We start from the raw sequence: 12,787 nt of genomic DNA on the forward strand, positions 1-12,787 counted from the left end.
AGTAGAAGATCGCACAGAAGTCGCTCCAGGTCCTCATCTCGTCAGAGACATGGTCGCTCACACCACAGTCACCCTCGGCATAGCCGGTCGGACCACAGGAGGTCTCCTTCCCCTCATCACAGCCATCACGCCAGGCCCGCAGCCAATGCCTGCTGGATATGTGGCGCACCAGCCCTTCTGGAAAAGCTTGCCTGCCGTTCTTGCTTCAATGAAGCAACTAAAGAGAAGGAAGCGGACGCTAGAATTGCTACTGACCTTATAAGGGAATCAGTACGGGAATCTATTTTGGCAACAGCACCCGCTATGGATGTGGCAGTCCCTAGTACATCCGCTGCGCACCCGTATCACTCCCAGGCTTCAGAATCATCTTCAGATAATGACGGCCAGGAGATGTCTGCAGGATTTGATTTTTCTTTGGTGGAGCTATTTGCAAGATCAGTCAAAGAGGCTATCGGCTGGGAAGACATTATTTCTGAGCCTCAGAAAACCCGCAAATATTTCCCCAATTTAAAGAGATGACCAGAGTCCTTTCCATTCATTGAGGAGCTCGGAGATCTTATTAAGGACGAGTGGGAATCAGACAAACGACCAAGCATTGCTAACAGATTAGCGAAAATGTATCCTCTGCACAAATCAAAGGTTAAACCTTTAGTTAATGCTCCCATAGTGGATTCCTCCCTGATGCGTCTGGCCCGTCATGTCACCTTACCCATCGAGGATGCGGTCTCTTTTAAAGACGTACTAGACCGTAAAATGGACTTGGAATTAAAGAAGGCGTTCCTGCAGGCCGGCTATTACCACGGCAGCGGTGGCAAGAGCCATTTCGGGATGGGCAACTAAGTTAGAAAAGGATCTTCTAGAAGGTACAGAAATGGAGAAATTAGTTTCTTCTTTGCAAGAGATTAGATTGGCAGGTGACTTTGTAGCGGAGGCCTCAGTGGACATCATAAGGTCCTCGGCCAGAACAATGTTGGCATCGATGACAGCAAGAAGGGCCTTATGGCTGAAACCATGGATGGCCGATACAGCTTCCAAAATTAATTGGTGCAAAATCCCTTATGATGGTTCTAATCTCTTTGGTGCCAAACTAGACTCGGCCATTTCCAAAGTCACGGGAGGGAAATCTGGGCTGATTCCCTCCGATAGAAGACCCAAGGCTCAGAAAGGGCCTTCTTTTAGACGCAATCTCCCGGATAAGTATAGGGAGTCCAGATCCTACCATCCCGGCAGAGAGTTCAGGAGGGATTGGAAGAATACTAAGCCTTCCTTCCTAAGAATGCAGAAGACCCAGGCTACACACGCAGGGGAGCACCCAAAGTCTTTTTGAAGGTTTGCCCGCTCACCCAGCCCAGGTGGGCGCCAGGCTAAGAGGTTTTCTTCAGATCTGGGCAAGACATATACAGGACAGTTGGGCACTGTCCACAATCAAGTATGGGCACAAGTGGGAGTTTGTGAACAGGTTTCCAGGAAACCACTTTCAGGCTACCAGGCTACCATCCACACTATTCAGGAGAAATCTCCTGATAGAATATGTAGCAGATTTAAAACAAAAGGGGGCTATTGTGGAGGTTCCATCAACTCAAAGAGGGAGAGGTTTCTACTCTCCTTTATTTTTGGTGAAAAAAAGGACAGGAGATTTTCGTCCAGTACTGGATCTCAAGAGGCTCAACAGGAACATCAGAGTAGAAGCCTTCAAGATGGAGAGCCTCCAATCCATACTCTTAGCAATAAGTCTGGGCGATTGGATGCTGTCAGTAGATTTATCGGACGCCTATCTTCACATCCCAATACATCCGACCTTTCAGAAATTTCTTCGATTCGCCATCAATAATTGCCATTTTCAGTTTCGGTGCCTTCCATTCGGCATTTCGTCAGCTCCCAGGACATTCACCAAAGTTCTCTTACCGTTAGTGGCATTCCTCAGGGGAAAAGGTCTTCGAATTCACCACTACTTAGACGACATCCTACTGTTAGCAAAAAGTCAAGAGTTATTGCTTCAGCTTTGGGAAATTCTTCTTTCGACCCGCCACAACTTCGGATGGATCGTCAATTTGAAAAAAAGCAGTTTACAACCCACTCAGAAGATGGTGTTTCTAGGAGCACATCTGGACACCGAACTGAACAGAGTTCAACTCCCACAGGCAAAGATTCAGCCCCTAATTCAAAAAATGCGGAGACTGCTGTCAGCAAATCATCTGTCAGCCAGGGTCTGTCTAAGCATGCTGGGATCCATGTCGGCTACCATACCCATGGTGCAATGGTCACAATGGCACATGAGGACCCTGCAAAACTCCTTTCTCAAGCAGTGGAATGGAGTGTCCATGCATCAGATCATTGTCATCTCCAGGTCGGTGAAGCGATCAGTATGGTGGTGGACACACCAAAACAATTTAGAAAAATACAAGCCAATAGTCCCTCCAGATCCAGAAATAGTGACTTCGGATGCTTGCCAGAGCGGCTGGGGAGGACACTACCAGGATCTAGCAGTCCAAGGCCAGTGGCAGTTCCAAGCCCTAGGAATGGTTTCCAATATATTGGAACTCAGGGCGGCCATTCGTGCCCTGACGGCATTCACGTCTCTACTTTCGGGAAAGAGTGTGCTTATCAGGATGGACAACAAGGTGGCAGTATCTTATGTACAGAGACAGGGAGGTACAAGAAGTGTTACCCTGATGAAGGAAGTTCGTCCCATTTTAGAATGGGCCCAGGTTCACCTAACGGACTTGAGAGCGGTATATGTCCCAGCAACGCAGAATGTATTGGCCGACTATCTGAGTCGGAGGTCGTTGTCTAACAACGAGTGGTCTTTGAGTCCTCAAATATTTTCTCTCCTGACGGAAACCTGGGGGACGCCAGAAATAGACCTAGCAGCCACACCTATAAACACCAAATGTCACAGGTTCCTGTCAAGGAATCCGTTTCCATCAGCCGAGGGAATAGACTGCCTGGTCCATCCATGGAATTTCAAGTTGGGGTACATATTCCCTCCTACTCCTCTGATTGCGAGGTTCCTGTCCAGACTTCGGAGGTCCTCAGTAAGGATAATCGCAGTGATTCCACTCTGGCCGAGGAGGCCGTGGTTTACAACCCTTCTGCAGCTCAGTCTCCAACCACCAATTCTTCTTCCACTAGAACCAGACCTTCTCTCACAGGGACAGTTCCTTCATCCTGCTCCCGAGAGGTTACATCTGATGGCCTGGAAGTTGAAAGGTCTAGGCTGAAGGCACAAGGCTGTTCTCAGGAGGTAATTTCTACCTTAAAGCGGAGGTCCACCCTAAAGTGGACCTTCCGCTCATCGGAACCCTCCCCCCCTCCGGTGCCACAATCGGCACCTTTCAGGGGGGAGGGGGGTGCAGTTACCTGGATAATCCAGGTAACTGCACCCACTTCCGGGATAGCTCTCTGCGGAAAGGGGCGTAACTTACACCCCTTTCCGCAAGTGCCCCGCTGCCTGCTGGGAAACACACAGATCCCAGAGGCAGCGGGGAGCGTCCTTATTGCGCATGCGCAGTAGGGAACCGGGAAATGAAGCCGAAAGGCTCCATTTCCTGATTCCCATACCCAAGATGGCGGCGGCAGGACCCGACAGACGACCTAGAGATCGGCTTCGGGTGCCGACATCGCGGGCGCGCTGGACAGGTAAGTGTCACTATTTTAAAAGTCAGCAGCTGCAGTATTTGTAGCTGCTGGCTTTAAAAAAAAAAAAAAAAAAACGCGGAGTCCCGGTGGACTCCCGCTTTAAGGCTAGGAAGGTTTCTACTAATTCCATCTACGCAAGGATTTGGGAAAAGTTCTGCCTTATGGCCCGAGAAAGAGATTGGAATCCTCTTTCTCCGGACCGCCTCAAATTCTGGAGTTCCTTCAGTCGGGAATTAACAAAGGCCTCAGTTCAAGCACCCTCAAGGTGCAGGTTTCGGCTCTTTCTGCTAAAACAGGCACAAAATGGGCTTTTCATCCCCTGGTCATCCAATTTCTTAAGGCTAGTCTGAAGATAAAGCCTCCTAGGAAGCCTATGTTCCCATCTTGGGATCTGTCGGTAGTTCTCCATTCCTTTTCTAGTCCACCGTTTATTCCTGTGGAATCTATTTCACTATGGGACTTGACTTTGAAACTTACTTTTCTAATTGCCATAACATCAGCCAAGAGAGTGTCGGAAATTCAAGCTCTGGTTATTTCAGAGCCTTATTTGGTTTTCTTTCCGGATAGGGTAGTTCTTAGACCCTCAGATCGTTTCATACCCAAAGTGGCTTCTTCCTTTCACTATAACCAAGATATTGTCCTTCCATCCTTCACTGATGATCAGGGAGAGCCTCATCCGCTGGACATTAAAACCACCATCACCAACTACTTGTCAGCCACTATCTCCTTTAGGAAAACGGATTCTCTCTTGATTATTCCTCATGGAACCAGACGCGGACAGCCAGCTTCCTCACGCACTATTGCATCCTGGTTGGTGAGAGCCATTAGAAAGGCATATTCCACTCAGCATTTGGCGATTCCAGAAGACATCAGGGCTCATTCTACTAGGGCAGTGGCTACCTCCTGGGCAGCATATTGCAGAGTTTCTCCGGAGACGATTTGTAGAGCAGCAACCTGGTCTTCTGAACATACTTTTATTTCTCACTATAGAGTGAACTCTGCCCATTTGTCCTTGGCAGATTTTGGTAGATCTGTTATAAGAGCCAATTCTTCGGCATTGTAGGAATTAAATATTTTTTGCATTTACCCACCCGTCTGGCGAGTTATTTCCCAGTGTGTGCTGCCATGAAGGCGTCAGGAAAACGGAAAATTGTATACTCACCTTTCCGTAATTTTCCTTTCCTGACGCATCTTCATGGCACCACACAATGCCCCCCCCCCCGTTTTATTTGGTTTATGATGATATTTACAGAGAATGCAGCAGGAGGTCTCCCCTTCAAATTTATAGTTAACCAATCCTGTCAGGTTGTGGGGGCGGAGTCACAACCCAGTGTGTGGTGCCATGAAGATGCGTCGGGAAAGGAAAATTACGGAAAGGTGAGTATACAATTTTCCGTTTTTTAAAGCAGTCAAGTTTGGATAGGCAATCCCATTTGGCAACTACTGCAAAAAATGACCTCATTAGCAAATTACAGTGCAGAATGCCACGGAAACTAATACTCACAGTTTTTAAATGTAAGCCTGTTTAGGGTTATACTCGAAAATAAATAGTAAACCAGATTTTTCCCAATGCCGAATCACTATTTTCTTCTACTGAAGAATAAGATGTTGAAATAAAAAATAAAAAAGCAGCAGTAGCATTCTGACAGAAAATTACATACCTTTTTTTGCAGATGTATCACACTTCACTCTTAATTTACATCTTTTTAAATTCCCTACTTTCTTCGACCGTATGTCCCAAAACTCATTCTGCAGAAAAGTTAAAAGAAACTCTTACTATGGAAAAAAATTGTAAAATCATCCATTAGAGACAATTTTAATCAGTATGAAATCCTGTCAGAATACTGTAGTCTGTCTTACTTCTGACCTCCTTTGAATTAACCTCCCTGGCGGTAATCGCAAGTGTGGCTCAGGGTTAAATTTCAGTACCATTAGCGGTAACCCCGAGCCACAGTCAAAATTGCATCTCAGGATCCTGGTCCAGGTTACATACTTTGTCGCCAGGATCCTGCAAGGTCCCCCGTGATGCCTCTGTGTGCCGGGCTCTATTCCTTGCGAGCATGGTAACGCATGAGGGCGGAGCCCGGCGGAAAATTAAAAAAGTAGACAAAACATAACACATACAGTACACTGTAATATTACAGATTACATTACTGTATCAAATAATTTCACATCCCTTTTGTCCCTAATGCTTTGTCCAGTGACCTGCATGCAGTTTTATGTTATATGTACTGTCCTTTCTGCCTGTAAACTTGAGATTGTCCAACGACAACCAAAAAGTGTCCCTTTATGTCAAAAGTGGTTTTAGACCAGCTAGAAAACAGCAATAGTAAATTAAAACACTTGCAAAATTGAGCGATAGTGATTCGTGGGGAAATTAATTTTATTATTGTTATATTATTTTTTAGAGTTATTTATATATATTATAATTTATGATTTTGGGTTTCAAACTTTAAAATAAGGGATATTCCTGCGCTCACTAAAACTATAAGACCCCTTTCACACCACACTGCCGATAGCGTGGGCGGTAAAACACCGCTATTTTTAGCGGCGTTTTACTGCCGGATTGGCGGCGCATTTCGGCCGCTAGCGGGGCGCTTTTATCCCCCGCTAGCGGCCGCGAAAGGGTTAAAACCGCTGGCAATACGCCGCAATAGCGGCGTTTTGCCAGCGGTATTACAGCGCTGCCCCATTGATTTCAATGGGGAGCAGCGGTGGAGGAGCGGTAAACACACAGCTCCAAAGAAGCTGCTGGCGGGACTTTTTTTCTGACGTCCTGCCAGCGCACCGCTGTAGTGTGAAAGCCCTCGGGGCTTTCACACTACACACAATGCTGCAGCTTCTTTAGGGCTTTTGCAGGCGCTATTTCTAACGCTATAGCACCTGCAAAACGCCCTGGTGTGAAAGGGGTCTAAAGTAAAGGTATTTGGTTGCAGCAAACCACCGACGGGTTCAAACACAGCCCAAGAGGATCAAAAAAATAAAACCAATACATGGTGCTGCGCTCCAAAATATACTAACGTGCTCTGAAGTGCCATGGGTATACCATGCTACTAAATAACATAAATTACTACACTGTAAAGTACATAAATAAATCGATAAAAACCAATAAAGGTAAAGCTGTGAGATTTCACTGTTCAAATGAACTTATGTAAACCATAAAATGTCCATACACAACCGCGAGAATCGTGATCTATCTTCTAAACAAAAAAATTATGATTCTCATTTTAGCCAGAATCGTGCAGCTCTGCGTTTCATATTGTCATCTCATGATGAGTATTATGGGCCAGTGCAGGAGAAACAAAAAAAACTAATAGTGAAGTTTAGGAATTTAAATTTATTATGACAGCCAGGTAAACCGTGGTACTCACAGAGGCAAATGCGGCAAAATACAAACAGCGACGAGCTTGTGATAAAAAACATCACTTCCGGTGTCCGTACACTCGTAGAAACATACGGACACCAGAAGTGACGTTTTTTATCCCGAGCTTGCTGCTCATTTGTTTGCATTATAGGATACAACATCTAGATAACCCTAGGCTATTTATGATATGCCGTTTTCATTTTTAGAGATCAAAATCACTGATTTTGATTTTACTTAGCATAATTTTGAGATTTGGGTCAGTGACCTGGAGAGCACTGATGCCAGAGATAGCCAGACAAATACTGCATTCATATGAAGATCTGCAATTATTTTGAAAACCATGAAGGTTGTCTCTATCTTAAAAAAACTAACAAAAAAATGCCTCCCTGGAAAGAAAAGAACATTTATCTGTTCCCCTGGGTACACCACTGATCTAGTGCAGTAAATAAAGTTAAAACAAAATAAATAATTAAAAAACCTTACACACATGCACACCCTTGCACAGAGAGCATGTCAAAATGGATAGATGCTGAATTTAACAGCAGAGACATTAACCACTTGAGGACCGCCGTATTGCCAATGTACGTCAGCACAATGGCACAGGCAGGCACAATCACGTACATCTACGTGATTGCCTTCCAGCGGGTGGGGGGTCCGATCGGACCCCCTCCCGCTGGTTACGGCGGTCCGATTCGGTCCAGGAGCGCTCCGTGATGAGGGGATGGCCGTTGGTTTTCGGCCACCCCCTCTGGATCGCTCCTGGCCAATGAGAAGCTTCCTCCCCTGTGTATTGTTTACACAGGAAGGAGGAAGTGATGTCATTCTCCTCGGGGCGGTCTTTTTGACCGGACTACGAGGAGAAAAGTAAAAGTAAGTGTGCACCAACACTACACTGACATGTAGGTACACACAGGCACACAAACCCCCCCCCGATCCCCCCCCGCCCCCCCTCCCCCCCCAGTCACAGTGTCACTGATTGCATTGATCATTTCTTTACTGATCAATGCATTCAGTGTCAGTTGTGACAGTAAAAACTGTCAGGACAGTTAGTGTTAGGTCCAGGGTAGCCCCCTATCACCCCCCAATAAAGATTTAACCCCCTGATTGCCCCTAGAGTTAACCCTTTCACCCCCTTTTGCCAGTGTCACTAAGCGATCATTTTTCTGATCGCTGCATGTGTCGCTAGGTAGCTAGTTATTTTTTTAGGTTCACCGCCAGGTTTTTATATCGCTAGGTACCCCGATATACTACCCAATAATGGTTTTAACCCCTTGATTGCCGCTAGTTAACCCTTTCACCCCCTTTTGCCAGTGTCACTAAGCGATCGTTTTTCTGATCGCTGCATCAGTGTCGCTACAGTCGCTAGGTAGCTAGTTATTTTTTTAGGTTCACCGCCAGGTTTTTATAGCGCTAGGTACCCCGATATACTACCCAATAATGGTTTTAACCCCCTGATTTCTGCTAGTTAACCCTTTCACCCCCTTTTGCCAGTGTCACTAAGCGATCGTTTTTCTGATCGCTGCATTAGTGTCGCTACAGTCGCTAGGTAGCTAGTTATTTTTTTAGGTTCACCGCCAGGTTTTTATAGCGCTAGGTACCCCGATATACTACCCAATAATGGTTTTAACCCCCTGATTTCTGCTAGTTAACCCTTTCACCCCCTTTCACCAGCGATCACAGTATAAGTGTCACTGGTGACGCTGGTTAGCCAGTTAGTTATTTAGGTTCCCCGTCAGGTTTTTATATAGCGCCAGGGACCCCCATATACTACCTAATAAAAATTTGAACCCCCTGATTGCTCCTAGTTAACCCTTTCACCACTGATCACCGTATAAGTGTTACGGGTGACTCTGGTTAGTTTGTTTTTTATAGCATCAGGGCACCCACCATTTATTACCCAATAAAGGTTTAACCCCCTGATCACCCGGCGGGTGATATCAATTAGGTTTTAGGGTCAGGGTCTGCGTCGCCCCAGGCAGCGCTAGGTTAGTGCCAGTACCGCTAACACCCACACACAAAGCATACACCTCCCGTAGTGGTATAGAATCTGAACAGATCAATATCTGATCTGATCAGATCTATACTAGCGTCCCCAGCAGTTTAGGGTTCCAAAAAAACGCATTGTTAGCGGGATCAGCCCAAATACCTGCTGGCACCTGCGTTTTGCCCCTCTGCCCAGCCCACCCAAGTGCAGTATCGATCGATCACTGTCACTTACAAAACACTAAACACATAACTGCAGCGATCGCAGAGTCAGGCCTGATCCCTGCCATCGCTAACAGGTTTTTTGGTAGCATTTTATATTCAAATCCGGAAGGCAGTGCTTGGTTTTCGGGGTCCCGTACGTGGCTAGGCTCCCAAAAAGTCCCCCACATGTGGTATCCCCGTACTCGGGAGAAGCAGCAGAATTTATTTTGGGGTGTAATTTGACTTCTGCCCATAGCATGTGTGAGCAATATATCATTTAGTGACAACTTTGTGCAAAAAAAAAAAAAAGTTTGTAATATTCCCGCAACTTTTGGCAAAATATAAAATATTCCATGGACTCAACATGCCTCTCAGTAAATAGCTTGGGGTGTCTACTTTCCAAAATGGGGTCATTTGGGGGGGTTTTGTGCTATTTTGGCATTTTATGGACTTCGAAACTGTGATAGGTAGTGAGGAGTTAAATCAAAAATTTGCACCCTTAGAAATCCTGAAGGTGGTGATTGGTTTTCGGGGTGCCGTGCGCGACTAGACTCCCAAAAAGTCCCACATATGTGGTATCCCCGTACTCAGGAGAAGCAGCAGAATGTATTTTGGGGTGTCATTTCACATATGCCCATAGCATGTGTGAGCAATATATCATTTAGTGACAACTTGGTGCAAAAAAAAAAAAGTTTGTAGTATTCCCGCAACTTGTGGCAAAATATAAAATATTCCATGGACTCAACATGCCTCTCAGTAAATAGCTTGGGGTGTCTACTTTCCAAAATGGGGTCATTTTGGGGGGTTTTGTGCTATTTTGGCATTTTATGGCCTTCGAAACTGTGATAGGTAGTGAGGAGTTAAATCAAAAATTTGCACCCTTAGAAAGCCTGAAGGTGGTGATTGGTTTTCGGGGTGCCGTGCGCGACTAGACTCCCAAAAAGTCCCACACATGTGGTATCCCCATACTCGGGAGAAGTAGCGGAATATATTTTGGGGTGCAATTCCACATATAACCATGGCATGTGTGAGCAATATATCATTTAGTGACAACTTTTTGTAAAAAAAATTTTTTTTTTTTTTTTTTGTCATTATTCAATCCCTTAGGACAAAAAAAATAAATATTCAATGGGCTCAACATACCCATCAGCAATTTCCTTGGGGTGTCTACTTTCCAAAATGGGGTCATTTGGGGGGGGGGATTTGTACTGCCCTGCCATTTTAGCACCTCAAGAAATGAAATCGGCAGTCATAAATTAAAAGCTGTGTAAATTCCAGAAAATGTACTCTAGTTTGTAGACGCTATAACTTTTGCGCAAACCAAAAAATATTCGCTTATTGACATTTTTTTTACTAAAGACATGTGGCTGAATAAATTTTGCCCTCAATGTATGACTAAAATTTAGTTTATTCGATTTTTCTTATAACAAAAAGAAGAAAATATCTTTTTTTTTCAAAATTTTCGCTCTTTTTCCATTTATATCGCAAAAAAAAAAAATCGCAGAGGCAATCAAATACCATCAAAAGAAAGCTCTATTTGTGGGAAGAAAAGTACGCAAATTTCGTTTGGGTGCAATATTGCATGACCGCGCAATTACCAGTTAAAGCAGCGCAGTGCGAAATTGCAAAAAGACCTCTGGTCCTTAAGGTATTTATTGGTCCGGAGCTGAAGTGGTTAAGGAGGAACACTACATGGGATTGGTTGAAAGGGCTGCACGCCAGAACTGGATCAGATGCCTTCTCCTTCCAGGGCAATTTATCCCTAATAAGTTCAAAAAGCTTTTCTGAAGAGCTGACAGAACTGGGTTGAGATCGCACTATGGAACATACAGGAGGAACAATGTGACAAACACCATATATGAAGGTCTTCACTAAGGAATGACAGGAAAGCGGTCTCTGAAAAAAAACAAAAAAAACATGAATGCTAAAATCTCAATCATGGTTGTACTCAAAGCCAAAATTTGGTCAAGACCAAACTGAAGAAAAAACAGGATTCACCCCACGGAAAACGTCCTGGGATATAATTTTTTTGCCCTGCATTAAGAGAAACAGGCTATCCAAACTCAATGGTAGACTTTGTGAGATGTTAATTTCACCGGCTTTCAAGAGCAATAGGAATAACGTGTTATTAAGAGGTCAATGAAGTCAGCACGCAAGAAGCAGGGTGGTAAATCGGCTCTTGGGGCAAAAGAGCCAGACACCTGAGAGGGCCAACAAAAAGTCAAGAGACAGATAAAGTTAGAGTACCCCGTCCTCCTGGGTCAATTTAGTGCAATAAAAATCAATGGAATGCCATCCCTTGCAATTCTACAGATTAGGCATGGAAGGAGTTTAAGAGGAGGGAGGGTGTAGATGAGATTAACCTGATCCCATGGAGTTTCCAGAGCATCCACTGTGCAGGCAAAAATACCCTTAGATCTGGGGATAGACCTGCTAGCTTTGTTGTGGAACCTGAAATCCAGGAAGTTGACAGTCTTCACAATGGCTTCACAAAAGCACAATGGCTGGCAGAGTCTGAGTTGTCTGCTCCCTCAGAGGGACACCAAGATAGCCCACTATAAAAAAGTCCAGGGAGTGTGGCAGAGCAAACACAGGGGCTAGCACCTTGGTGAATGCCTGAGATGCGGGCCAAAGGCAGAAACAAATAATTAGTAATGATGTGGGTCCAGAACAATATACAGGTAGTGTCGATGCATCAGGAAGATGAGGACATACAAGTAGGCATGTTTGAGGCCTACAAAGGCCAGAAGGTCTCTGGGATGCATGGATGCAATGACTGACCTGGCAAATTCCTTGAAGATTTTTTGTAGCTGCAAGAAGGCATTAAAGTGGATGTAAATCCTCACATATACTCAGTAAAGTGAACAGCCTCAGATGATACACAAATATGAAATAAATCTCCATATATAAGTTTTACAAGTATATCTGCTGTCTTCATCTGTATATATCCTTAGAAAGTGCACATCCTGTTAATGTCTTTTTCTCTTCCTGGTTAGCACTGGGAGTGGATTATTGGCATATAGCCATGAAAGCTAATTGGAGGAAAGACATAAACCCCCCCTCTCCTCATAAGCAAAGGAAGAAAGGAATGTGCATAGCTCTGCTCTTAGACAGCAAGATGACTGCTAATCTATTTATAGCAACCTCCCCCAACACACACTTCTATCTCCTGTCTCGGAGAACGTGTGTGAAGTTATCAAGCTAACAGAGCTACGGAGCAAGAGACAGCCATGGGACACAGTGCTTTGGCGAGAGATAAGAAAACATTGCAGATTCATGTGTCCAGCTCAAATTTCATGAATCGGGTTTACACTTTAAGAACCTTTGGATTCAGTATGGGGTGGATGTCAACCTTTTGCTTTGGGGACGATGAACAGGTTGCAATAGAAACCTTAAAACCTCTCCTTTTCAAAGGCAATGACCTTCTGGAGGAGGAGCTACGCCAGAGTAGCATTAGCAATCTTTGTGGGGATGTTGGCAGGTTTGACAACATGAAACTGGGAGGACACAAAGACCAAAACTACACCTTATACTCTCTGGATACACCATCCTGGATCCAAATTTCTGAAATGCCTTGGGACCAGATGGCTGCAAAGC

General features: G+C 44.8%; 1 protein-coding gene across 2 annotated transcripts in view; it reads right to left on the reverse strand.

Moving 5' to 3' along the window:
- The window catches only part of CNTLN (centlein), a 580,120-nt gene that overhangs the window by 184,547 nt on the left and 382,786 nt on the right, over positions 1-12,787 (reverse strand). For both annotated transcript variants that reach the window (XM_077475235.1, XM_077475234.1), the window contains exon 18: positions 5,301-5,388. In XM_077475235.1, coding sequence (XP_077331361.1) covers positions 5,301-5,388 — 88 coding nt within the window. The remainder of the gene's footprint in view (positions 1-5,300; positions 5,389-12,787) is intronic.

Source organism: Lithobates pipiens, unplaced genomic scaffold (assembly GCF_037356315.1).
Source record: "Lithobates pipiens isolate NorthernLeopardFrog02 unplaced genomic scaffold, aLitPip1_a1.2 Scaffold_13, whole genome shotgun sequence".
Lineage (NCBI taxonomy): Eukaryota > Metazoa > Chordata > Amphibia > Anura > Ranidae > Lithobates > Lithobates pipiens.